The following is a 25,972-nucleotide window of genomic DNA, read 5'->3' on the forward strand; positions in this document are numbered from 1 at the left end:
GTGATGGCACGGTCAGGATTTGCGGTGATTATAAAGTAACTATTAATCGTTTCTCGCTACAGGACCAATACCCTCTACCTAAGGCAGACGACCTATTTGCGACGCTGGCAGGAGGCAAGACATTCACCAAGCTCGCCCTGACTTCGGCCTACATGACGCAGGAGCTGGAGGAGTCTTCGAAGGGCCTCACCTGCAGCAACACGCACAAGGGACTGTTCATCTACAACAGATGCCCGTTTGGAATTCGGTCGGCTACAGCGATCTTCCAGAGAAACATGGAGAGCCTACTCAAGTCAGTACCACACACGGTGGTCTTTCAGGACGACATATTGGTCACGGGTCGGGGCACCGCCGAGCACCTACAAAACCTGGAGGAGGTCCTCCAGCGACTGGATCGCGTAGGGCTGCGGCTGAAGAGGTCGAAATGCGTCTTCATGGCAACAGAAGTGCAGTTTTTGGGGAGAAAGATCACGGCGGACAGCATTCGGCCCACAGACGCCAAGACAGAGGCTATCAGGAACGTGGCCAGGCCACAGAACGTCAAGGAGCTGCGGTCGTTCCTGGGACTCCTCAACTATTTTGGTAACTTCCTACCGGGGTTAAGCACCCTTTTAGAGCCCCTACATGTGTTCTTGCGCAAAGGTGAGAACTGGGTTTGGGGGGAAAAAAACCAAGTAATTGCTTTTGAGAACGCCAGAAATAGTTTATGCTCCAACAAGCTGCTTGTATTGTACAACCCGCATAAAAGACTTGTGCTAAGATGTGACGCGTCGTTGTACGGAGTCTGGTGTGTATTACAACAAGCTAACGTTGCGGGGAAGTTGCAACCTGTCGCCAATGCTTCCAGGAGCTTGTCTAAGGCCGCGAGGGCCTACAGCATGATTGAGAAAGAGGCATTAGCGTGTGTGTTCGGGGTAAAGAAAATGCATCAGTACCTGTTTGCCCTCAAATTTGAACTGGAAACCGATCACAAGCCCCTCATATCCCTGTTCGCTGAAAACAAGGATAAATACGAATGCCTCAGCCTACATACAAAGGTGGGCACTCGTGCTATCAGCGTATAACTATACCATCCGCCACAGGCCTGGCACCGAGAACTGTACAGATGCTCTCAGTCGGCTACCATTGCCCACCACGGGGGTGGAAATGGCGCAACCTGCAAACTTGTTGATGGTGGCGCAGCCCGCAGACTTGTTGATGGTCATGGAAGCATTTGAAAATGATAAATCACCTGTCACGGCCCGCCAGATTAGGACTTGGACCAGCCAAGATCCTCTGCTGTCCCTAGTAAAAAACTGTGTACTGCATGGGAGCTGGGCCAGCATCCCCGTTGAAATAGAAGAGCCAATCAAGCCGTTCCAGCGGCGAAAGGACGAGCTGTCCATTCAGGCAGACTGCCTGTTGTGGGGTAACCACGTAGTGCTACCCAAAAAGGGCAGGGAGACATTCATCTCGGATCGCCACAGCACACACCCGGGTATAGTAATGATGAAAGCGATAGCCAGATCCCACGTGTGGTGGCCCGGTATCGACTCTGACTTAGAGTCCTGTGTACGGCAATGCAGCGTATGTGCTCAGTTGAGCAACACGCCCAGAGAAGCATCACTAAGTTTGTGGTCCAGGCCCTCCAGACCATGGTCGAGGATCCATGTCAACCATGCGGGCCTGTTTCTCGGTAAAACGTTCCTGGTGGTGGTGGATGTTTTTTCAAAATGGATTGAATGTGAAATAATGTCGGGAAGCACCGCCACCGCCACCATTGAAAGCCTGAGGGCCATGTTTGCCACCCACGGCCTGCCTGACATACTGGTCAGTGACAACGGGCCATGTTTCACCAGTGCCGAATTTAAAGAATTCATGACCTGCAATGGGATCAAACATGTCACCTCGGCCCCGTTTAAACCAGCCTCCAATGGGCAGGCAGAGCGGGCAGTACAAACCATCAAACAGAGCCTTAAACGAGTCACAGAAGGCTCACTCCAAACCCGCCTGTCCCGAGTACTGCTCAGCTACCGCACGAGACCCCCCGGCTGAGCTACTCATGAAAAGGACACTTAAAACCAAACTCTCGCTGGTTCACCCCAACCTGCATGATCAGGTAGAGAGCAGGCGGCAGCAACAAAATATAAACGATGGTCGCGCCATTGTGTCACAGGAAATTGATCTGAATGACCCTGTGTATGTGCTAAATTATGGACATGGTCCCAAGTGGACCGCGGGCATGGTGATAGTTAAAGAAGGGAGTAGGGTGTTTGTTGTCAAACTAGACAATGGACAAATTTGCAGAAAGCGCCTGGACCAAACGAGGCTGCGGTTCACAGACTGCCCTGAACAACCCACAGCAGACACCAGCTTTTTCGAGCCCACAACACACACCCAAAGGATCAACGACACCACGCCTGATCAGGAAATCGAACCCATCTCGCCCAACGGCCCAGCAAGACCAGGCTCACCTAGCAGCCCTGCAGGGCCAACAACACGCCAGCCCAGCGAGGGCACAGCCAACACACCAGAACAGACATTTGTACCGAGGTGGTCCACCAGGGAAAGAAAGGCTCCCGACCGCCTCACCTTGTAAATAGTTTTCACTTTGACTTTGGGGGGGAGTGATGTTGTGTATCTGTAAAGCATGCACTCCCATGTTCCGCCACCAGGGAGCTCATCCCCTGAAGTCCCAAGGGATCCCAGCATCACTTGGGAGCACTGTATATAAGCCGGCCCCTAAGGCCTGTTCCTCACTCTGGAGTGTCTTAATAAAAACTGAGATCACTGTTACTTTAACCTCCCTGTGTGCAGCCTCATCTGTGTTAGGAACACAATAGTGACAGTGTGTAACCACCTCACGTGCTCGAAAACAGCATTGTGGCAATAAGTTATCGGACAGACCGCACTGGCCGCAAAGGCACAGTAATTATATCAAACAGTTAATGTGCATTGGCAAGAATTTCCCCGCAGAGTGACAACGGAGTTAGAGTTCTGTTCTCTTTGGAACAACATCTCCTGCAACAACCTGCATTTGGGGAGCACAGTTTGTGCAGAAAAAATATCTCGGCACTTGAGAAGGGATAAGGAGGACAGGGAGCAGGCGATGGGGTGTGATGGAGCACGTGGACTCAATAGGCAGTCCAAGGGAGACTTCGAAGAGGCTTTTGAAGGAAGGGTGCAGAGGTAGTAAAGTGAAAGGTTATGGTGGGTGTAGGGTGGGGAGGGGATGACGGGGGAGAAGGGGTGGGAGGGGCATGGGCGGGCGAGAGAGAGAGAGAGAGAGAGTGCCAAGGTGCAGGTTTGATCGTGGAATGGTGGGCAGAGACCACAACGACAATGACAACAGTATCTTGTATTTATACAGCTGCTCTAACATAGCAAAACAGCCCAAGGCGCTTCACAGGAGTGTTATTGGGCAACATTTAACACTGAGTGACGCATGGAGATGTTCGGGCAGATGCTTGGTCAAAGGGGGAGGTTTTAAGGAGAGTCGTAAAGGAGGAAAGAGAAGCGGAGAGGTTTAGGGAGGGAGTTCCAGAGCTTGGGGCCTCGACAGCTGAAGGCACGGCCACCGATGGTGGAGCGATTTCAAATCTGGGGTGTGCAAGAGTTCAGAATTGGAGGAGCGCAGAGATCTTTGGGGGTGGGGCTGTCTTCAGAGACAGGTGGTGCCATTCCTCACAGAGCCAGCCACCTCAGACATGGTAAAATCAGTCTGTACCTGGCATGTTCCCCTGTGGGCTCTTCCACTGCCTCAAGCTAACGTTCCTTCCCGCTCCCTGAGATTCCCAATCCAGCTTCCTGTCAATGCACTGTTGCTGCTGTATCATGTGACGTGTTTGTGCAATACTTCTTGTAACTCTTAATCATCGGAAAATTCATTCAGCCCGCACAATTAACTCCGTGCCCGCATTCCCCCTCGCCCTCGGTCTCCTTTTCCCAATCAGCAGAGCTTGCTACAAACTACAAACGGCTCCAGGCTCATGATAAAAGTAGCAAAGATTTGAAACAATTCTTACAATTGCAGGATACATTTTACTTTCTGTCTCCTGCAATGTCTTTAACAGATGCACAGGGGTTTTTCAGATGAGATGTTAAACCGAGGCGCCGCCTGCTCTCTCCGGTGGATGTAAAAGATCCCACGGCATTATTTCGAAGAAGAGCCGGGGGAATTATCCCCGGTGCCCTGGGCCAATATTTGTCCCTCACTCAACATCACAAAAACAGATTATCTGATCATTATCACATTGCTGTTTGTGGGAGTTTGCTGGGTACAATATGGCTGTCGCGTTTCCTGCATTACAACAGTGACTACACTCCAAAAGTACTTCATTGGCTGTAAAGCGATTTGAGACGTCGTGAAAGACTTTATAAATGTAAATCTTTCTTTCACACAAGGGTAGTGGAAATCTCGAACTCTTTCTTCCCCCCCCCCCCCCTCCCCACACGCAAAAAAAATGCTTCTGAATTAGTCAATTGAAAATAGATTTTTGTGGGGCAGGGTTATTCAGGGTTATAGAACCGAGTCGGGAATATGGAGTTAGGATACAGATCAGCCATGATCCCATTGAATGGCAAAACAGGCTCAAGGGGCTGAATGGCCTCCTATTCCTATGTTGTTATAATGTCCTTTTGATTGTTTCATTTGTATATTATGAAAGGTCACCAGCACCTCACACTAATTGCATGGCTGTAATCTAATCTTGGAATCCGCCCACAAGTTTCTTTCTCGCACAGAAAGGATCAGTGATCAGAACCGAGACTCGGAAAAGAAAGACTTGCATTTATATAGCACCTTTCACAACCACCCGACATCCCAAAGCACTTTCCAGTCAATGAAGCACTTTTTGGAGTGCAGTCACTGTTGTAATGTGGGAAACGCGGCAGCTGATTTGCGCACATCAAGCTCCCACAAACAGCAATGTGATAATGACCAGATATTCTGTTTTTGTTATGTTGATTGAGGGATAAATATTGGTCCCAGGACACCGGGGAGAACTTTACTGCTCTTCTTCGAAATAGTGCCGTGGGATCTCTTACGTCCACCTGAGAAAGCAGACGGGGCCTCGGTTTAACGTCTCATCCGAAAGACGGCACCTCCGACAGTGCAGCGCTCCCTCAGCACTGCACTGGGAGTGTCAGCCTGGATTTTTGAGCTCAATCTCTGGAGTGGAACTTGAACCCACAATCTACTGACTCGGAGGCGAGAGTGCTGCCCACTGCGATACAGCTGAGCAGTCGAGTGCATTTGAGTTTTGGAAATTACTTTCCACACAGTCCCAATAAGTGGATTCTGTTATAGGGATAGGTATATTTGTTTTTTCTCCTACGGTTCGTAAGATCCTCCTGAATCCTCCTTGATTGTGGGCACAGTAGCATAGTGTTATGTTCCTAGGCTAATGATCCGGAGACATAAGTTCAAATCCCACCACGGCAGCTGAGGAATTTAAATTTAGTTCATTTAAATTTTTTTAAAGCTAGTATCAGTAATGGTACTTCATTGGCTGTAAAGTGCTTTGAGACGTCTGGTGGTCGTGAAAGGCGCTATATAAATGTAAGTCTTTCTTTCTTTATATACTGTGAACAAAACTGGACCCAGCACCGACCCCTGGCATTCACCTCGGCCAATCCTTCTCCAATCTGAGCAACTCCCATTGACCCCGAACTCTTGTTTTCTTGTCTGACTGTGTCTCCATGCTGGGACATTTCCTCCTGTTTCATACACCCGAAATGGTCGCTGTCGGGCGTGCTATAATCAGGCGTGTGAGCGAAGGGTCCAGTCCAACACAACTGGACCGTTGTGATCGTGCCCTCCATTTCCAGTTATATAGCAGTGCTACGTAAGAGCATAAGAATTAGGAGCAGGAGTAGGCTATACAGCCCCTCGAGCCTGCTCCGCCATTCAATGAGATCATGGCTGATCACCGACCTCAACTCCACTTTCCCCCCCGATCTCCATATCCCTTGATTCCCCTGGACTCCAAAAATCTATCGATCTCAGCCGTGAATATATTCAGAGACCCAGCATCCACAGCCCTCTGGGGCAGAGAACTCCAAAGATTCACAACCCTCCTGAGTGAAGAAATTCCTCCTCATCTCTGTCTTAAATGGCCGGCCCCTTATCCTGAGACTGTGCCCCCCCGAGTTCTGGACACTCCAGCCAGAGGAAACAACCTCTCAGCATCTACCCTGTCAATCCCCTTCAGAATCTTGTATGTGTCAATGAGATCACCTCTCATTCTTCTAAACTCAGGGTACAGGCCCATTCTACACAATCTCTCATCATAAGACAACCCTCCATCCCAAGAATCAATCGACTGAACCTCCATTGTACCGCCTCCAAGGTAAGTATATCGTTCCTTAGATAAAGAGACCAAAACTGTGCATAGTACTCCAGGTGTGGTCTCACCAAGGCCCTGTACATTTGTAGCAAGATTTCCTTCCTCTGATACTCCAACCCCCTTGCAATAAAGAACAGCATGCCATTTGCCTTCCTTATAGCTTGATGTACCCGCAGAAACACCACCAGGTCAGGGCTATAAATAGAGCTGGAGCGCCGGGGCCCTGGAACATCGTGGGTGGAGGTGCGGCGAATGAGGGTACGGGGCCTAGAAGAGGCGAGGGCCCAGGGGCAGCACGGGCCAGCCCACACTGCAATAGTTGTGCGCACTAGGTACGTGCAGCAGAGCAGGTCTCCAGTAGTCCTGGTTAACCTTTGCCACTGGTAAAGGCCTAGCTCTGTCAAGCCCGTGTGTTGGCTGGTGTGCAAACGGCCGCCACACGTTAAAAAATCCACGCACAGGCATCTTCCACCCCCTCAATTGGAGTTCAGGACTGGAACATCTGTGAACTCTTGTGGAAGCAAGTCATCCTCGTTCGAGGGACCGCCTACGATGATGCTGTACCTGCACGAGTACTCGAAGACCTCAGCGTGAGATCCCACTATTCTGCCGTTGGATGCCATTTGATATCCCCCTGCTACTCACTGGGTGGACTCACTGAGCCTTTGGGGAGGAGGAGCGCCCCCAAGTGCTTGATTTCACCCCCACCCTCCCCAAATAAAACATCTGGCCTGCAGTCTGCATCTCCCAAGCTGTGTGATCGAAGTCAGGATTGTGTGGAATTATGAGAAGTTAGCTTGACCCTCAATATTCCATTGCACACAATCATCATTATCGTAGGCAGTCCCTCGGAATCGAGGAAGACTTGCTTCCACTCTTAAAATGAGTCCTTAGGTGGCTGAACAGTCCAATACGAGAGCCACAGTCCCTGTCACAGGTGGGACAGATAGTCGTTGAGGGTAAGGGAGGGTGAGACAGATTTGCCACACGCTCCTTCCGCTGCCTGCGCTTGATTTCTGCATGCTCTCGGCGATGAGACCCGAGGTGCTCAGCGCCCTCCCGGATGCTCTTCCTCCACTTAGGGCGGTCTTTGGCCAGGGACTCCCAGGTGTCGGTGGGGATGTTGCACTTTATCAGGGAGGCTTTGAGGGTGTCCTTGTAATGTTTCCTCTGTCCACCTTTGGCTCGTTTGCCGTGAAGGAGTTCCGAGTAGAGCGCTTGCTTTGGGACCCTCGTATCTGGCATGCGGACAATGTGGCCTGCCCAGTGGAGCTGATCAAGTGTGGTCAGTGTATCTGTCCTCCCAGGGGACTTGTAGGGTGCTGCTGAGGCATCATTGGTGGTATTTCTCCAGCGAGTTGAGGTGTCTACTGCACACAATAACCAACAATGCAGTTACCAGTCTCAGTATGTTAGAAACATAGAAACTTACAGCGCAGAAGGAGGTCATTTCGGCCCATCGTGTTTGCGCCGGCCGACAAAGGAACACACGGCCCTTGGTCAACTGCCCTAAAGGTTACATACAAACTCATGAACAATAACGGAAAGGCAAAGAGCACCCAGCCCAACCAGTCCGCCTCACACCACTGCAACACCCCTTATACTGAAACATTCCACACTCCACCCCAACCGGAGCCATGTGATCTCCTGGGAAAGGCTAAAACCAGATAAAAACCCAGGCCAATTTAGGGAGAAAAAATCTGGGAAAATTCCTCTCCGACCCATCCAGGCGATCGACACTAGTCCAGGAGATCACCCTGGCCGTATTCTATTCCCTGCAGTACTCACCATTATAACTGCTTCGTCCAACAAAAGGTCATCCAGTTTAATCCCAATTACCAGCTCTAGGTCCGTAATCCTGCAGGTTACGGCACTTTAAGTGCCTATCCAACCATCTCTTAAAAGTGGTGAGGGTTTCTGCATCCACCACTCTTTCAGGTAGTGAGTTCCAGATCCCCACAACCCTCTGTAAAGAAGCCCCCCCCTCAAATCCCCTCTAAACCTTCCACCAACCACCTTAAAACTATGCCCCCTCCACCAAAGGAAATAGACCCTTATTATCCACTATGTCCAGGCCCCTCAATATTTTGTACACCTCGATGAGGTCTCCTCTCAACCTCCTCTGTTCCAATGAGAACAAACCCAGCCTATCCAATCTGTCCTCATAACTAAGATTCTCCATTCCAGGCAGCATCCTAGTAAATCTCCACTGCACCCTCTCTAGTTCAATCACATTCTTCCTATAATACGGCGAGCAGAACTGCACGCAGTACTCCAGCTGTGGCCTAACTAAAGTATTATACAATTTAAGCATAACCTCCCTGCTCTTATATTCTATGCCTCGACCAATAAAGGCAAGCATTCTGTATGCCTTCTTAACCACCTTATCCACCTGGCCTGCTACTTTCAGGGATCTGTGGACAAGCACTCCAAAGTCCCTTTGTTCATCTAAACTTTTAAGTGGCCTCCCGCTTAATGTGTACACCCTTTCCTTATTAGCCCTCCCAAAGTGCATCACCTCACACTTCTCTGAATTCAATTCCATTTGCCACTACCCTGCCTACCTGACCAGTAGATTGATATCCTCCTGCAGCCCATGACTTTCCTCTTCATTATCAACCACACAGTTTTAGTGTTGTCTGCAAACTTCTTAATCATACTCCCTATATTCAAATCTAAATCGTTGATGTATACCACAAAAAGAAAGGGACCCAGTACTGAGCCCTGCGGAACCCCACTGGAAACATCCTTCCAGTCACAAAAACATCCATCAGTCATTACCCTTTGCTTCCTACCTCCAAGCCAATTTTGGATCCAACTTGCCACTTTGCCCTGGATCCCATGGGCTTTAACCTTCATGACCAGTCTACTATGCGGAACCTTATCAAAAGCCTTGCTAAAGTTCATATATACTACATCGTACGCATTACCCTCATCGACCCGTTTAGTTACCTTCTCAAAAAATTCAATCAGGTTAGTCAAACATGATCTTCCTATAACAAATCCGTGCTGACTCTCCCTAATTAATCCTTGCCAATCCAAATACAGATTTATCCTGCCTTTCAGGATTTTTTCCAATAATTTTCCCACTGCTGACGTTAGGCTGACAGGCCTGTAATTACTCGGCCTATCCCTTTTTCCCTTCTTAAACAAGGGTACTACATTAGCAGTCCTTCAATCCTCCGGCACCATGCCCAAATCCAAAGATGACTGGAAAATGATGGTCAAGGCCTCTGCTATTTGCTCTTTTACTTCACTCAACAGCCTGGGATGCATTTCATCTGGGCCTGGGGACTTATCTACTTTCAAAGCTGCTAAACCCCTTAATACTTCCTTTCTCACTATATTTATTTCATCCAGAATATCACACTCCTCCTTGATAGCAGTATCTGCATTACCCCTTTCCTTTGTGAAAACTGATGCAAAGTATTCGTTAAGAACCCTACCAACATCTTCTGTCTCCTCACAAAGATTACCCTCATGGTCTCTAATAGGCTCTACCCTTTCCTTAGTTGCCCTCTTACTCTTAATATATTTATAGAACATCTTAGGGTTTTCCTTAATTTTACTGGCCAAGAATTTCTCGTGCTCTCTCTTAGCATTCCTAATATCCTTTTCAATTTGACCTCTTATCTTTCTATATTCCTCTAAAGATTCTAAAGTCTTTAGCCGTTGATATGTGACATAAGCGTCCCTTTTTTTCTTAATTCTCCCCGTAAGTCCCTAGACATCCAGGGGACTCTAGAATGATTTTTACCAGCTTTTTTCTTTAAGGCCTGAACCTTTCGGATCTCCTCCTTGAATGCGTCCCACTGTTCCAACACTGATTTACCCACAAGTAGCTGTTTCCAGTCCACCATGGCCAAATCACTCCTTAACTTAGCAAAATTAGCGTTTCCCCAATTCAGAACTTTTATTCCAGGCCTATTCTTGTCCTTATCCATAACCAACTTGAAACTGACTGAATTATGGTCACTGGCATCCAAATGCTCCCCCACTAATACCCCTTCAACCTGCCCAGCTTCATTCCCCAAAACTAAATCCCAGACTGCCCCCTCTCGTGTTGGGCTTGCTACATACTGACTAAAAAAGTTCTCTTGAATGCATTTCAAGAATTCCGCATCCTCTATACCCTTCACACTAAATTTGTCCCAATCAATATTTGGATAGTTAAAATCCCCTACTATTACTACCCTATGGTTTTTGGACTTCACAGCAATTTGCTACATATTTGCTCCTCTATCTCCCTCCCACTGTTTGAGGGTCGATAATACATGCCCAGCAGTGTGATCGCCGCTTTATATTTTTCAAATCGACCCTTATGGCATCTAACATATCATCCCTCCTCACCGCTATAATAGTTTCTTTAATTAGTACCGCAACCCCCACCCCCCCCCCCTTTTTTACCCCCCTCTCTATCTTGTCTAAAAATCCTGTAGCCAGGATTATTAATCTGCCAAACCTGCCCCTCTTTCAGCCATGTTTCTGTAATGGCTATAATGTCATACTCCCAAGTGTCTACCTGTGCTCTTAGCTCATCCACCTTATTCGCTATACTCCTTGCATTAAAGTATTTTCCATTCAGCACAGGAAGATCTCCTTGCTTACTACATACTAAGCCCTGTTTCCTCTGTCTTACAGATTCGCTTTCTAGATTCTTGCTATCCAACTTCTGCTTTACTTCCTTCTCTTTTGAATTCATTCTCCGGTTCCCATCCCCCTGCCAAGCTAGTTTAAACTCTCCCCAACAGCACTTGCAAAACTCCCCGCGAGAATATTGGTTCCGGCACTGTTGAGGTGCAACCCGTCGGTTTGTACAGGTCCCATCTCCCCAGAAGCGGTCCCAATGCCTCAGGAATTTAAAGCCCTCCCTCCTACACCAATTTTCCAGTCACGTGTTCATCCTCTCTATCCTTCTATTCTTGTACTCATTAGCACGTGGCACCGATAGTAACCCGGAGATTACTACCTTTTCTTCCTAGCTCCCTAAATTCTTCCTGTAGGACCTCATCCCTCATTTTACCTATGTCGTTGGTCCCGATATGGACCACGACCTCTGGCTGTTTACCCCCCTCCCCTCCCCAGGATGCCCTGCGTCCGCTCTGTGACATCCTTGACCCTGGCACCAGGGAGGCACAAAACCATTCGGGAGTCACGTCTACGGCCACAGAAACGCCTGTCTGCTCCCCTAACTATAGAATCCCCTATCACTAGGGCTCTTTTGTTCTTTGTCCCTCCCCCCTGTGCAGCTGAGCCACCCGTGGTGCCTTGGAATTGGCTCTGGCTGCTCTCCCCAGAGGCACCATCGTCCTCACCGATACTCAGAAGTGAATATCGGTTTGAAAGCAGGAGGGACTCACGGGGGAACTCCTGCGCTACCTGCCTAGCACACTTACTACGTCTGGTGGTCACCCACTTCCCCTTTACCTGTCCGTCTTTAAGCTGCGGGGTGACCACCTCCTGAATCGTGCTATCCACGTAGTTCTCAGCCTCGCGGATGCACCTTATTGACTCCACCCACTGCTCCAGCTCCGAAACGCGGAGCTCGAGCAGTTGAAGCTGGAGACACCTCCTGCACACAGGGTTGTCTAGGCTGCACGAAGCGTCCAGGACTTCCCACATGCTGCAGGACGTGCACTCCACGGGGCTGAGCTGCACTGCCATTCCTCTAGTTAGACTTATCTAGTTTAAAATCTACTTAAGAAAAAATAGAGAAAAGAGAGTTACTCACCAACTCACCTCATCGACCTCTCGGCCTCCGCACTCCCGGCCGCCTTAAAAAGAAAGAGAGAAAATAGAGAAAAGCGAGCTACTCACCTCAATGACTTCCCAGCCTCTGAAATCCTGGCCTCCGACTCGCCGACCTCGGGGCCTACCCACTCATCGACCTCTGGGCCTACCCACTCGCCGACCTCTGGGCCTACCCACTCGCCGACCTCAGGGCCTACCCACTCACCGACCTCAGGGCCTACCCACTCGCCGACCTCGGGGCCTACCCACTCGCCGACCTCGGGGCCTACCCACTCGCCGACCTCGGGGCCTACCCACTCGCCGACCTCTGGGCCTACCCACTCGCCGACCTCTGGGCCTACCCACTCGCCGACCTCTGGGCCTACCCACTCGCCGACCTCTGGGCCTACCCACTCGCCGACCTCGGGGCCTACCCACTCGCCGACCTCGGGGCCTACCCACTCGCCGACCTCTGGGCCTACCCACAAGCCGACCTCATAATGTTGATACCAATTTGGTTTAATGTTGAGCCAGTGTGTCACTGAATATAATTTCTCACCTCAAACGTCTCCCACTTCCCAGGCACAGCCCAAGTCTGGAAGGGCGAGATCTATAACTGGGTCTCTTTTACGTGTAGTGCAAGTGCTTGTAGTACAAAAGATTCACGAGCCGACTATTGTCACAAGTATCAGCAGTGGCTCTCACCCCTGAGCCAGAAGGTTGTGGGTTCAAGTCCCACTCCAGGGACTTGGTCTCAAAAATCCAGGCTGACACTCCTGAGGGAGTGCCGCAGTGTCGGAGGTGCCATCTTTCGGATGAGATGTTAAAGTGAGGCCCTGTCTGCTCTCTCAGGTGGTCGTAAAAGATCCCATGGCACTATTTCGAAGAAGAGCAGGGGAGTTATCCCCGGTGTCCTGACCAATATTTATCCTTAAATCAGCATAACAAAAACAGATGATCTGGTCATTATCACATTGCTGTTTGTGGGAGCTTGCTGTGCGCAAATTGGCTTCCGCGTTTCCTACATTACAACAGCGACTACATGTAAAAAAAAAATAATTAACTGGCTGTAAAGCGCTTTGCAACGGCCAGTGGTTGTGAAAGAAGTGGTTGGATATATTCAACGGGGAGTTAGATGTGGCCCTTACGGCTAAGGGGATCAAGGGGTATGGAGAGAAAGCAGGAACGGAGTACTGAGGTGAATGATCAGCCATGATCTTATTGAAAGGCGGTGCAGGCTCGAAGGGCCGAATGGTCTGCTCCTGCACCTATTTTCTATGTTTCTATGAAGCTATATAAATGCAAGTCATAGAACGGTTACAGCACAGAAGGAGGCCATTAGGCCAGTCGAACCTGTGCCGCCCTTTCCCCGGAGCCCTGCAAATTTATTTCCTTCAGGCACTTACCCAATTTCGTTTTGAAAGCCACGATTGAATCTGCCTCCATCTTCTTTTCAGGCAGTGCATTCCAGATCCTAACCACTCGCTGCGTTCCTCATGTCGCCTTTGGTTGTTTTTGCCTTAAATCCGTGTCCTCTGGTTCTCGACCCTTCCACCAATGGGAACAGTTTCTCTCTGTCTACTCTGTCCAGACCCCTCGTGATTTTGAACACCTCGATCAAATCTCCTCTCAACCTTCTTTGCTCTAAGGAGAACAACCCCGGCTTCTCCAGTCTATCCACGTAACTGAAGTCCCTCATAGAAAATAGGTGCAGGAGTAGGCCATTCGGCCCTTTGGCCCTTCGAGCCTGCACCACCATTCAATATGATCATGGTTGATCATAAAACTTCAGTACCCCATTCCTGCTTTCTCTCCATACCCCTTGATCCCTTTAGCCGTAAGGGCCACATCTAACTCCCTTTTGAATATATCCAACGAACTGGACTCAACAACTTTCTGTGGTAGAAAATTCCACAGGTTCACAATTCTCTGGGTGAAAAAGTTTCTCCTCAACTCGATCCTAAATGGCTTACCCCTTATCCTCAGACTGTGACCTCTGGTTCTGGACTTCCCCAACATCGGGAACATTCTTCCTGTATCTAATCTGTCCAGTCCCGTCCGAATTTTATATGTTTCTATGCAATCCCCTCTCATTCTTTCCATTCATTCATTCCAGTGAGTGTAAGCCCAGTTGATCCAGTCTTTCTTCATATGTCAGTCCTGCCATCCCGGGAATCAGTCTGGTGAACCTTCGCTGCACTCCCTCAATAGCAAGCATGTCCTTCCTCAGATTCGGAGACCAAAACTGAACACAATATTCCAGGTGTGGCCTCACCAAGGCCCTGTACAACTGCAGTAAGACCTCCCTGCTCTTATACTCAAATCCTCTCGCTATGAAGGCCAACATACCATTTGCTGGAATAATTCTCGTAAATCTTTTCTGCCCCCTCTCTAAGGACTTCACATCCTTGAATGTCTTTCTTTCATTCAGTTGGTCGTACGTTCCCCTCGGATTAAAAGGTTCTGGGTTCAAGCCCTATATGAAGAGTTTGAGCAGAAACCGTAAGTTGACCATTCCAAAGTAGCACCGAAGAGAGTGCTGTTGGTCCAAGGTGCCTTTTGAGGAGAAGTTGAACTGAGGACCATCTGACTGTGGTACTATTGCAGAGAAGCATAGTGTTCTGTCCTTCAATCAATGCCATCATAGGTCAAAACCCTAACAGCACTGTGCGATTCCGTTCACCACACGGACTGCAGCAGTTCAAAAATATATAAGATAATGAGGGGGCTCCACATTCCATTCATAGGAGAAACTAAAACTAGGGGGCATAGTCTCAGAATAAGGGGCCGCCCATTTAAAACTGAGATGAGGAGGAATTTCTTCTCTGAGGCTTGTAAATCTGTGGAGTTCTCTGCCCCAGAGAGCTGTGGAGGCTGGGTCATTGAATATATTGAAGGTGGAGATAGATAGGTTTTTGAGCGATAAGGGAGTAAAGGGTTATGGGGAGCAGGCGGGGAAGTGAGCTAAGTCCATGATCAGATCAGTCATGATCTTATTAAATGGCGGAGCAGGCTCAAGGGGCCAAATGGGCTACTCCTGCTCCTATTTCTTATGTTCTTAAGAAGGCAGCTCACCACCACCTTCTCAAGGGCAATTAGGTATGGGCAATAAATGTGACACCCACATCCTGTGAATGAATAATTGTTTTTTAAAACTCTTCATGGAACTTACGGTGCACAAAATGGCTGCCTCCCTTGCCCATAGGACAACAATCACTGCACTCCAAAGTAATTGTATGCGAAGAACTTTGAGATGTTTCTAACTGTGTGACAAGGTTCTAGACATAAAGGCAAGCCTTTTTTTTTTACATTGCCTTGTCATTCCAAACCAATTCTTTTTCTTACTTGTATAACATCGTTGATTTTCTCCGCAGGTACGGACTGATACCACTGACTGCAACTGTTAGCATGACTAGCACCTCACCAGGCACTCAGAAACGCAAGGAGGAAATTCAGAAGGGACTGCACTTTATTCAGTAAGGAATGCCAACCTCCTCCTCTTTTCTTAAAAGAAGAACACTTACATAATAACAACAGCAATCTGTATTTATATAGCACCTTTAACGTAGTAAAGCATCCCATGCACTTCACAGGAGCGTTATCGAACAAAATTCGACACCGAGCCACATAAGAAATATATGGGCAGATGCTTGGTCAAAGAGGTAGGTTTTAAGGAGCATCTTCAAGGAGGATAGAGAGGTGAAGAGGTTTATGGCACGGCCGCCAATGGTGGAGTCATTAAAATCTGGGGTGTGCAAGAGGCCAGGGTTGTGGGGCTGGAGGAGATTACAGAGATAGAGAGGGGTGAGGCCATGAAGAGACTTGAAAACAAGGATGAGAATTTTAAAATCGAGGCGTTGCTTAACCGGTTGCTTGTGTCGGTCAGTGAGCACAGGGGTGATAGGTGAGCTGAACTTGGTGCGAGTTAGGACACGGGCAGCCGAGTTTGGGATGGCCTCAAGTTTACAGAGGTTGGAAGATTGTCTTGGAGATTGTAATGTTTGAAACTCATCATCATCATAGGCCGTCCCTCGAGCGAGGATGACTTGCTTCCACAAGAGTTCACAGATGTTTCAATGAAGGACCCGATGTTCCAGGTCCTGAACTCCAGTTGAGGGGGTGGAAGATGCCTGTGCGTGGATTTTTTTAACGTGTGGTGGCCGTTGCACATCAGCCACCACACGGGCTCGACAGAGCTAGGCCTTTATCCAGTAGCAAGGATTAACCAGGACGACTGGAGACCTGCTCTACTGCACGGACCTAGTGTGCGCACATATCGCAGTGTGGGCTGGTCCGTGCTGCCCCTGGGCCCTCGCCTCTTCTGGGCCCCGTACCCTCATTCGCCGCTCCTCCGCCCACGATGTTCCAGGGTCCTGCGTTCCAGCTCTATTTATAGCCCCGACCTGCGGTGGTGATTTGACACCGAGCCACATAAGGAAATATATGGGCAGATGCTTGGTCAAAGAGGTAGGTTTTAAGGAGCATCTTAAAGGAGGAAAGAGAGAGACAGAGAGGTTTAGGGAAGGAATTCCGCAGCTTAAGGCTTTGGCAGCTGAGGGCACAGCCGCCAATGGTGGAGTGATTAAAATTGGAGGTGTGCAAGAGGCCAGAGTTGTGGGGCTGGAGGAGGTTACAGAGATAGGGAGGGGTGGGGCCATGGCGGGTCTTGAAAACAAGGATGAGAATTTTAAAATTGAGGTGTTGCTTAACCATTTGCCAATGTAGGTCGGCGAACACAGGGGGTGATGGGTGAGCGGGACTTGGTGCGAGTTAGGACATGGGCAGCCGAGTTTGGGATGGCCTCAAGTTTAGGGAGGGTGGAACATTGTTTTGGAAACTGTAATGTATGCACCTATGCGTATGCTCACAGGTTTGTAGAACTGCGTCAGTGACTTAGCCAGTCATGTGATGTTCACAAGACTCAATAAAACCCCAGTCAGTTGGGGCTAGGTCATCCACGATGAGGTATGTAGTTGTGAGCCTGGTGGATGAACTGGTAATGTGTAGTGTGATTGTTAAACCGTTTGCTAATAAACCAACTAGTTCTTAATAGCAATGTGTCACTATGAATTATTAAGCAAAGAACCCATGAAGCAAGTACATTATAGACGGTACCTTTCTGCATGTTTTGATGGGAACAGTTGACTGATAATTCTTATCATGTAGAGCATCCAGAAGAAATAACCAGTCAGTGTGTGTTTTGATCCTGCCTCAGGTCTATCAGTAAGTAGAGAACTGACAGAGCTACCATTTCCTTCCAGCACTTGTATTGAAGTTGCCCACTGGGAGAAGAATTACAGGAGTGGAATGCTATTGGTACCTAGTTCCTGCCCCAAAAACCACACACGATTAAAATAGTCAGTACCTGCAGCTTGTTTTCCAGCGTGTCTGCTTGGCTCATCACATTGCTGTTTGCGGGATCCTGGCCCATGCAAAATGGCTGTCACATTTGAAGTCACTGCACTCGGAGCGCTGCATTATGTTTAGGCAAGTCTTTCAGAGTCCGACTTTTGACTGCCTTGTTTTACAGTGTTTGAGGGACATGTATGGGGCTACATTTTCCATCCATTGATTGTGAACGGGCAGGGAATTTAACAAACTCCTCGACTCCAAACACCTTGGGACTTGCCTGATATGCAGAGAAAATGACCTGTCCCCGATCAGGCCTGTTCGAGCACGCAGTTCGTTCTGGGTACTGAGGTCTGCCATTGGGACCCAGAGTCGTGGAAAGGATAAGGTCGGGCCGGAACGAACCGCTTTTGCAAATTGATAAATGGAATCAAGCACTGCGTGTTCCCTGGCTGTGATTCGGGTCCGTCGCTGACCCACGATTAGTGGAAGTTAAGTGAAAGAGGCACGTGCAGCTCGAGCTCTGGCCCGCGTTCTATTTCTGCCCCGTCCAGCGGGCCGGAGAGAATGACTTGACCGTCCAGGTACGGCCCTCGGGCCATATTTTGCCCGGCACTGTGCGCAAAGGTCCCAGATTCGATTCTTGGTCTACATTGAGTTAACTGATTTCACTTGGGGCACGGGTAGGGCCTCAGTATCCTGGCTAGTGAGGCAGCCGTGCCTTCGGCTGCCTGGGCCCCAAGCTCTGGAATACTCTCCCTAAACCTCTCCGCCTCTCTTTCCTCAAGGCACTCCTTAAAACCTACCTCTTTGACCAAGCTTTTGGTCGCCTGTCCAAATATCTCCTTATGTGGCTGGGTGTTAAATTGTGTTTGATAACGCCTTGGGATGTTTTACTATGTTAAAGCTGCTATATAAATACAAGTTGTTGTTGTTATATTAGTCACTATTGCTAAGAAATTTCATTAGGCTGTTTCATTTTGCTGTTTTCCCCACCAGATCTCCGTTACCTTATCCAGGAAGTCAAGATGAATATGAGGTACAAGTAATTCTTGCTGTACTTGTTGATTTATTGTTAAATGTATTTTTTGTTTAACCACCAAGCTAATGGCAGCCACGTCCCACACTCAGTGGGGAGAGCAAGGTACCTAGCCGTCCCCACCGCTGTCGCTGAGAAGGTATGCTTCCTGATTACTTGCTGTACCTGCATAAGGAACGGTGTGCGGCCCAGGGATTAGCGTGGAGGCCCCGACCTGCAAGAAACCATCAGCGGCAGGTCGGGGCCATAAAAGGAGGGCGTGCGGCCCAGGAAGCAGCGCGGAGGCATGACACGGCAAGGTACAGCGCGAGCTGGTGCAGGAGGCGACGTCAGCGAAGAGTGACGTCAGCAAGGTCCAAGCTGGTGATTGGACCGTGGGCAGATGCAGCAGGAGCGGGGAGAGACTGTGGAGGGATGTGATCGGGGCCCATGAGAGGCATGCGTTCGGAGCCAGGGGCCCAGGGGCAGCACAGTTCAGCCCACACTGCGATATGTGCGCACACTAGGTCCGTGCAGCAGAACAGGTCTCCAGTCGTCTTGGGTAATCCTTGCCACTGGACCAAGACCTAGCTCTGTCAAGCCCGTGTGGTGGCTGGTGTGCAACGGTCATCACACGTTAAAAAAATCCACGCGCAGGCATCCTTCCACCCTTCAGGATGTAGTTTGGGTTCTTCGTTGGAAACACCTGTGAACTCATCCTTTTTTTTGGCGTGGAAGCAAGTCATCCTCATTTCGAGGGACTGCCTCTGATGATGATGCTTCAACAGGGCATTGCTGAGACCACACCTGGAGTTCTGCGTACAGTTTTGGTCTCCTTATTTAAGGAGGGATATACTTGCATTGGAGGCAGTTCAGAGAAGGTTGATTCCTGAGATGAAGGGGTTATCTTATAAGGAAAGGTTGGGCCAATCCAGATGTGAGGTTATTCATTTTGGTAGGAAGATAGAAAAGCAGAATCTTTTTTTTTAACATGGTGAGCAACTTTTAAATGTTGGTGTTCGGAGTGACTTGGGTGTCCCTGTACAAGAAGCACAGAAAGTTAGTGTGCAGGTACAGCAAGTAATTGGGAAGGCAAATGGAATGTTGGCCTTTTGCAAGGAGGATGGAATTTCAGGGTAAGGACGTCTTGCTACAATTGTACAGGGTATTAGTGAGACCACAACTGAAGTACTGTGCACAGTTTTGGTCTCCTTATCTGAGGAAGGAATTACTTGCCTTTGAGACGGTACAACGGAGGTTCACTGGATTGATTCCTGGGATGAGAGGGCTGTCTTATGATGAGAGATTGTGCAGAATGGGCCTTTACTCTCTGGAGTTTAGAAGAATGAGAGGTGATCTCATTGAAACATACAAGATTCTGAGGGGGATTGACAGGGTAGATGCTGAGCGGTTGTTTCCCCCTGGCTGGAGAGTCTAGAACGAGGGGGCATAGTCTCAGGATAAGGGGTTGGCCATTGAAGACTGAGATGAAATGGAATTTATTCACGCAGAGGGTGGTGAATCTTTAGAATTTTCTACCCCTGAGGACTGTGGATGCTCAGTCATTGAGTATATTCAAGGCCGAGATCGATAGATTTTTCAACTCCAGAGAAACCAAGGGATATGGAGATCGGGCGGGAAAGTGGAGTTGAGGTCAAAGATCAGCCATGATCTTATTGAATGGCGGAACAGGCTCGAGGGGTTGAATGGCCTACTCTCGCTCCTATTTCTTATGTTCTTGTACTTTTTCCCAATTTGGGGGTGACTGGATAGTGATCAAGAGGGGGAACACTTTTATTTCCTGCTTTGCGACCCAATCGATGAAAACGAATTGTAGAACCCCCATCTCAGACCAGCTAACTCCGAACAGATGGAATTGGACCATAGGCGTTCCGGCTCAGTTCCCTGCTGATTAATGCTCTCCTGAACTGAGCCAACAGGGAACATTAGGGAATGATACTGTGGTCACCAAGCCAACCAAAATTTACAATGTTAAGGGGTAAGTTGATCGAAGTTTTCAAGATATTAAGGGGAACAGATAGGGTAGATAGAGAGAAACTATTTCTGCTGGTTGGGGATTCTAGGACTAGAGGCCATAGTCTTAAAAATTAGAGCCAGACCCTTCAGGAGTGAAATTAGGAAACACTTCTACACACAAAGGGTGGTAGGAGTTTGGAACTCTTCTGCAAACGGCAATTGATGCCCGATCAATTGCTAATTTTAAATCTGAGATTGATAAATTATTGTTAACCAAAGGGATATTGGGTTAGGTCGCAAATCAGCCATGGTCTCATTGAATGGTGGGACGGACTCGAGGGGCTGAATGGCCTCCTCCTGTTCCTATTCTGAGTGAGAGTGTCGTAGGATGTTACAAAGACCTGACAGCCGGCTGGTACTGTTCCACCAGCGACGCAATGAAAGGTTCAGTTTTAATTCTCTTTCTGTCCGTGTGGCAAGGCTTTTCTGCACAGGCTTGTTAAAAACCTGCTGGAGGAAGGGAACGGCCTGTACAGAGAGGAAGATTACAAACTGGCCCTGGTCCAGTACGTCGAGGCCCTGAATGTGGCGCAGTACGCAGAGTCGGACGAGGTGGTAATCTCGCAACACTTGCTGGAGAAGCTGTACGTTAATCGAGCGGCCTGCTACTTCAGTATGGTGAGTATTAGCGTGGCTTTTCATTTATAGTTCCCTTTTGGGGAAAAACGTACATCTGTTGCAGGTATGGTGTCCTAGGGCCAATAGTTAGCTCTCAACCAACATCACTAAAAATAGATGATCTGGTCATTATCACATTGCTGTGCGCAAATTGGCTGCTGCATTTCCTACATTACAACAGTGACTACACTTTAGTGTATTTAAAGTATTGGCTGTAAAGTGCTTAGATCGTGAAAGGCGCTATATTAATCCATCTCTCTCTCCCTCCCTCCCCTCTCTATCTCTCTCTCTTTGCTCTCTTTCTTTCTGACTTTCTCTTTTTCTCTCTATCTCTCTGTTTCTTTCTCTCTTATACCCTCTTTCTCTTACACCCTCTTTCTCTTACACCCTCTTTCTCTTACACCCTCTTTCTCTTACACCCTCTTTCTCTTACACCCTCTTTCTCTTACACCCTCTTTCTCTTACACCCTCTTTCTCTTACACCCTCTTTCTCTTACACCCTCTTTCTCTTACACCCTCTTTCTCTTACACCCTCTTTCTCTTACACCCTCTTTCTCTTACACCCTCTTTCTCTTACACCCTCTTTCTCTTACACCCTCTTTCTCTCTGCTCTCGTTCTCTCTTTGCTCTCTTTCTGTCTTTCTCTTTCTCTCTCTCTCTCTCTCACTGTCTCTTTCTCTCAGTTTATTTCTCTCTTACACCCTCTTTCTCTCTTGTACCCTCTTTCTATTTCTCTATCTTTCTTTCTCTCTCTCCTCTTTCTTACACCCTCTTTCTCTCTCACCACCCCTCTCTCTTTCTCTCCACCGCGCTCTCTTTCTTTCTCTCGTGACTGTATGTGAGTTTGTGTAGTGACGGATTTGCGGTAAAATCATTCCGATGTTGATTTCTCTGCAGTTTTCTTGGCTACTTTATGGTCCCTTCTGTATTCTGCCAGATGTGCTGGTATCCTTAATTGCTGCAACCGCTCAGTGCTGAATTGCCCGTTTGTACAGAGCAGATTCTGCAGCAATGGAACCACACCTCGTGCACAAGCCTTCAATATCCACAGCCATCACACACTCTCATTTATGGCCTTTTCATTCTGGCCGACGGTGGAGGCAGGTTAGGGAAAGGGCAAGGTTTGTACGAGCCAACTGCTGGCCTTTATGGCACTCGGTGGTAGAATAGCCACTTGGGTGAGGTATTGCGGGGCTGGTACCTGTGGAGCCCCACCCCGAATAGACTGGGTGCCTCGTGAAACCTGGGAGGACTGACAAAACAAAAAGTGACTCTTCCCTTCCCGAGGGCGGTGGGGAAGGGTCAGACTCGGTGCGGTGGGGAAGGGTCCGACTCGGTGCGGTGGGGAAGGATACGACTTGGTGCGGTGGGGAAGGGTCAGACTCGGTGCGGTGGGGAAGGGTCAGACTCGGTGCGGTGGGGAAGGGTCAGACTCGGTGCGGTGGGAAAGGATACGACTCGGTGCGGTGGGGAAGGGTCAGACTCGGTGCGGTGGGGAAGGGTCAGACTCGGTGCGGTGGGAAAGGATACGACTCGGTGCGGTGGGGAAGGGTCAGACTCGGTGCGGTGGGGAAGGGTCAGACTCGGTGCGGTGGGGAAGGGTCAGACTCGGTGCGGTGGGGAAGGGTCAGACTCGGTGCGGTGGGAAAGGATACGACTCGGTGCGGTGGGGAAGGGTCAGACTCGGTGCGGTGGGGAAGGATACGACACGGTGCGGTGGGGAAGGGTCAGACTCGGTGCGGTGGGGAGGGCTACGACTCGGTGCGGTGGGGAAGGATACGACTTGGTGCGGTGGGGAAGGGTCAGACTCGGTGCGGTGGGGAAGGATACGACACGGTGCGGTGGGGAAGGGTCAGACTCGGTGCGGTGGGGAGGGCTACGACTCGGTGCGGTGGGGAAGGATACGACTCGGTGCGGTGGGGAAGGATACGACATGGTGCGGTGGGGAAGGATACGACTTGATGCGGTGGGGAAGGATACGACATGGTGCGGTGGGGAAGGGTCAGACTCGGTGCGGTGGGGAAGGATACGACTCGGTGCGGTGGGGAAGGATACGACATGGTGCGGTGGGGAAGGGTCAGACTCGGTGCGGTGGGGAAGGATACGACTCGGTGCGGTGGGGAAGGATACGACTCGGTGCGGTGGGGAAGGATACAACTTGGTGCGGTGGGGAAGGGTCAGACTCGGTGCGGTGGGGAAGGATACGACTCGGTGCGGTGGGGAAGGATACGACTCGGTGCGGTGGGGAAGGGTCAGACTCGGTGCGGTGGGGAAGGATACGACTCGGTGCGGTGGGGAAGGATACGACTCGGTGCGGTGGGGAAGGATACGACTCGGTGCGGTGGGGAAGGATACGACTCGGTGCGGTGGGGAAGGATACGACTCGGTCCGGTGGGGAAGGATACGACTCGGTGCGGTGGGGAAGGGTCAGACTCGGTGCGGTGGGGAAGGGTCAGACTCGGTGCGGTGGTGAAGGGAAGGGTCAGACTCGGTGCGGTGGGGAAGGGTCAGACTCGGTGTGGTGGGGAAGGATACGACTTGGTGCGGTGGGGAAGGATACGACTCGGTGCGGTGGTGAAGGGAAGGGTCAGACTCGGTGCGGTGGGGAAGGGTCAGACTCGGTGCGGTGGGGAAGGATACGACTTGGTGCGGTGGGGAAGGATACGACTCGGTGCGGTGGTGAAGGGAAGGGTCAGACTCGGTGCGGTGGGGAAGGATACGACTTGGTGCGGTGGGGAAGGATACGACTCGGTGCGGTGGTGAAGGGAAGGGTCAGACTCGGTGCGGTGGGGAAGGATACGACTCGGTGCGGTGGGGAAGGGAAGGGTCAGACTCGGTGCGGTGGGGAAGGATACGACTCGGTGCGGTGGGGGTGCTGACCGTGACTCTTGTTGCAGGGCGTATACGACAAAACTCTGGAAGACTGCGAAAGCACACTAAAGCTCAATGAAAACAACTACCGGGCACTTTATCGGAAAGCACGGGCACTGAACGAGCTGGGAAAGTATAAAGAAGCTTATGAGTGCATTGCCAAGTGTTCCTTCGCTGTTCCTCAGGTGAGTGGGTCTGTTTACAGTGCACTGCAATGCTGGCTTTCATGTTTACTCCCTGCACTGGAAATTTATAACATTTACCTGGGAGTGTGACAGCATTCCCACCTGCCCAAAATTCTCATCCTTGTTTACAAATCCCTCCATGGCCCTCGCCCCTCCCTATCTCTGTAATCTCCTCCAGCCCCACAACCCCCTCAGATGTCTGCACTCCTCTAATTCTGCCCTCTTGAGCATCCCTGATTATAATCGCTCCACCATCGGTGGCCGTGCCTTCTGTTGCCTCTCCGCCTCTCTTTCCTCCTTCAAAACGCTCCTTAAAACCTACCTCTTTGACCAAGCTCTTGGTCATCTGCCATAATTTCTTCGGTGTCAAATTCTTGTCTTGTAATACTCCTGTGAAATGCCTTGGGACGTTTTACTACGTTAAAGGTGCAATATAAATATAAGTTGTTGTTGCTCACCTCCCTGAAACACCTAGAATCGTCGCGTCTTACAGCACAGAAGGAGGCTGCTCAGCCCATCATGCCTATTCTAGCTCTCTGAAGGAGCTTTGCACTTATTCCTGTCTCCCATACCATTTTAAAATGTTTCCTGTTTCAAGTGCCTATCCCCTCCTGTAAGGGACCCTCATGTGGGTGTCAGAAGCAGAAGATTATTGGCATGAGTTTTTTTCCCCTCCTAATTAATGTTTCTCACCTTCTCTCCTCTCGTGACGATATTGGCACCCTGGGGAACAATTCCACAAGTGCCGGTCCTTCTCCAGTATTGTTTTGAATTCTGAGTAGGAGTAGGCCATTCAGCCCCTGGAGCCTGTTATAGAAACATAGAAACATAGAAAATAGGTGCAGGAGTAGGCCATTCGGCCCTTCTAGCCTGCACCGCCATTCAATGAGTTCATGGCTGAACATTCAACTTCAGTACCCCATTCCTGCTTTCTCGCCATACCCCTTGATCCCCCTAGCAGTAAGGACCTCATCTAACTCCTTTTTGAATATATTTAGTGAATTGGCCTCAACAACTTTCTGTGGTAGAGAATTCCACAGGTTCACCACTCTCTGGGTGAAGAAGTTCCTCCGCATCTCGGTCCTAAATGGCTTACCCCTTATCCTTAGACTGTGACCCCTGGTTCTGGACTTCCCCAACATTGGGAACATTCTTCCTGCATCTAACCTGTCTAACCCCGTCAGAATTTTATATGTTTCTATGAGTTCAGTTAGACCATGCGCTGTATAAGCGCAAGTTCTTTCTTATGGCTGATCTGTATCTTAGCTCCATTTACCCTCCTTGGTACCATATCCCGTAATACCCTTGCCTAACAAGATCAGCCAACTGGGCACAAACCAGGAATTACTCCTCGCCCCGTCGAACAGGTTATAGAGTTCCGACTAGAGACATGAGAAATTACACAAGGCAAACGAGTTCTGCCTTTAACCTTTTATTGTTCCTAAGACAGATTCGAAACCCCAACCACTATTGGAGCAGTACATCAATAATGTTACCAGAAATCATACATCATCATCATAGGCAGTCCCTCGGAATCGAGGAAGACTTGCTTTCACTCTCAAAATGAGTCCTTAGGTGGCTGAACAGTCCAATACGAGAACCACAGTCCCTGTCACAGGTGGGACAGATAGTCGTTGAGGGTAAGGAGGGTGGGACTGGTTTGCCGCACGCTCCTTCCGCTGCCTGCGCTTGGTTTCTGCATGCTCTCGGCGACGAGACTCGAGGTGCTCAGCGCTCTCCCGGATGCTTTTCCTCCACTTAGGGCGGTCTTTGGACAGGAACTCCCAGGTGTCAGTGGGGATGTTGCACTTTACCAGGGAGGCTTTGAGGGTATCCCT

At 49.6% G+C, this 25,972-nt stretch overlaps 1 protein-coding gene across 2 annotated transcripts in view; it reads left to right on the top strand.

Annotated features, from left to right (window-relative positions):
• zc3h7bb (zinc finger CCCH-type containing 7Bb) overlaps window positions 1–25,972 on the top strand; it is a 91,865-nt gene that overhangs the window by 14,568 nt on the left and 51,325 nt on the right. For both annotated transcript variants that reach the window (XM_070861648.1, XM_070861647.1), the window contains exons 2-5: window positions 15,431–15,532; window positions 18,405–18,444; window positions 20,881–21,078; window positions 23,976–24,134. In XM_070861648.1, the coding sequence (XP_070717749.1) occupies window positions 15,465–15,532; window positions 18,405–18,444; window positions 20,881–21,078; window positions 23,976–24,134 (465 nt within the window). In that variant the 5' untranslated portion in view covers window positions 15,431–15,464. The remainder of the gene's footprint in view (window positions 1–15,430; window positions 15,533–18,404; window positions 18,445–20,880; window positions 21,079–23,975; window positions 24,135–25,972) is intronic.

The sequence above is a fragment of the Pristiophorus japonicus genome, chromosome 19 (genome assembly GCF_044704955.1).
Source record: "Pristiophorus japonicus isolate sPriJap1 chromosome 19, sPriJap1.hap1, whole genome shotgun sequence".
In the NCBI taxonomy this organism is placed as follows: domain Eukaryota; kingdom Metazoa; phylum Chordata; class Chondrichthyes; family Pristiophoridae; genus Pristiophorus; species Pristiophorus japonicus.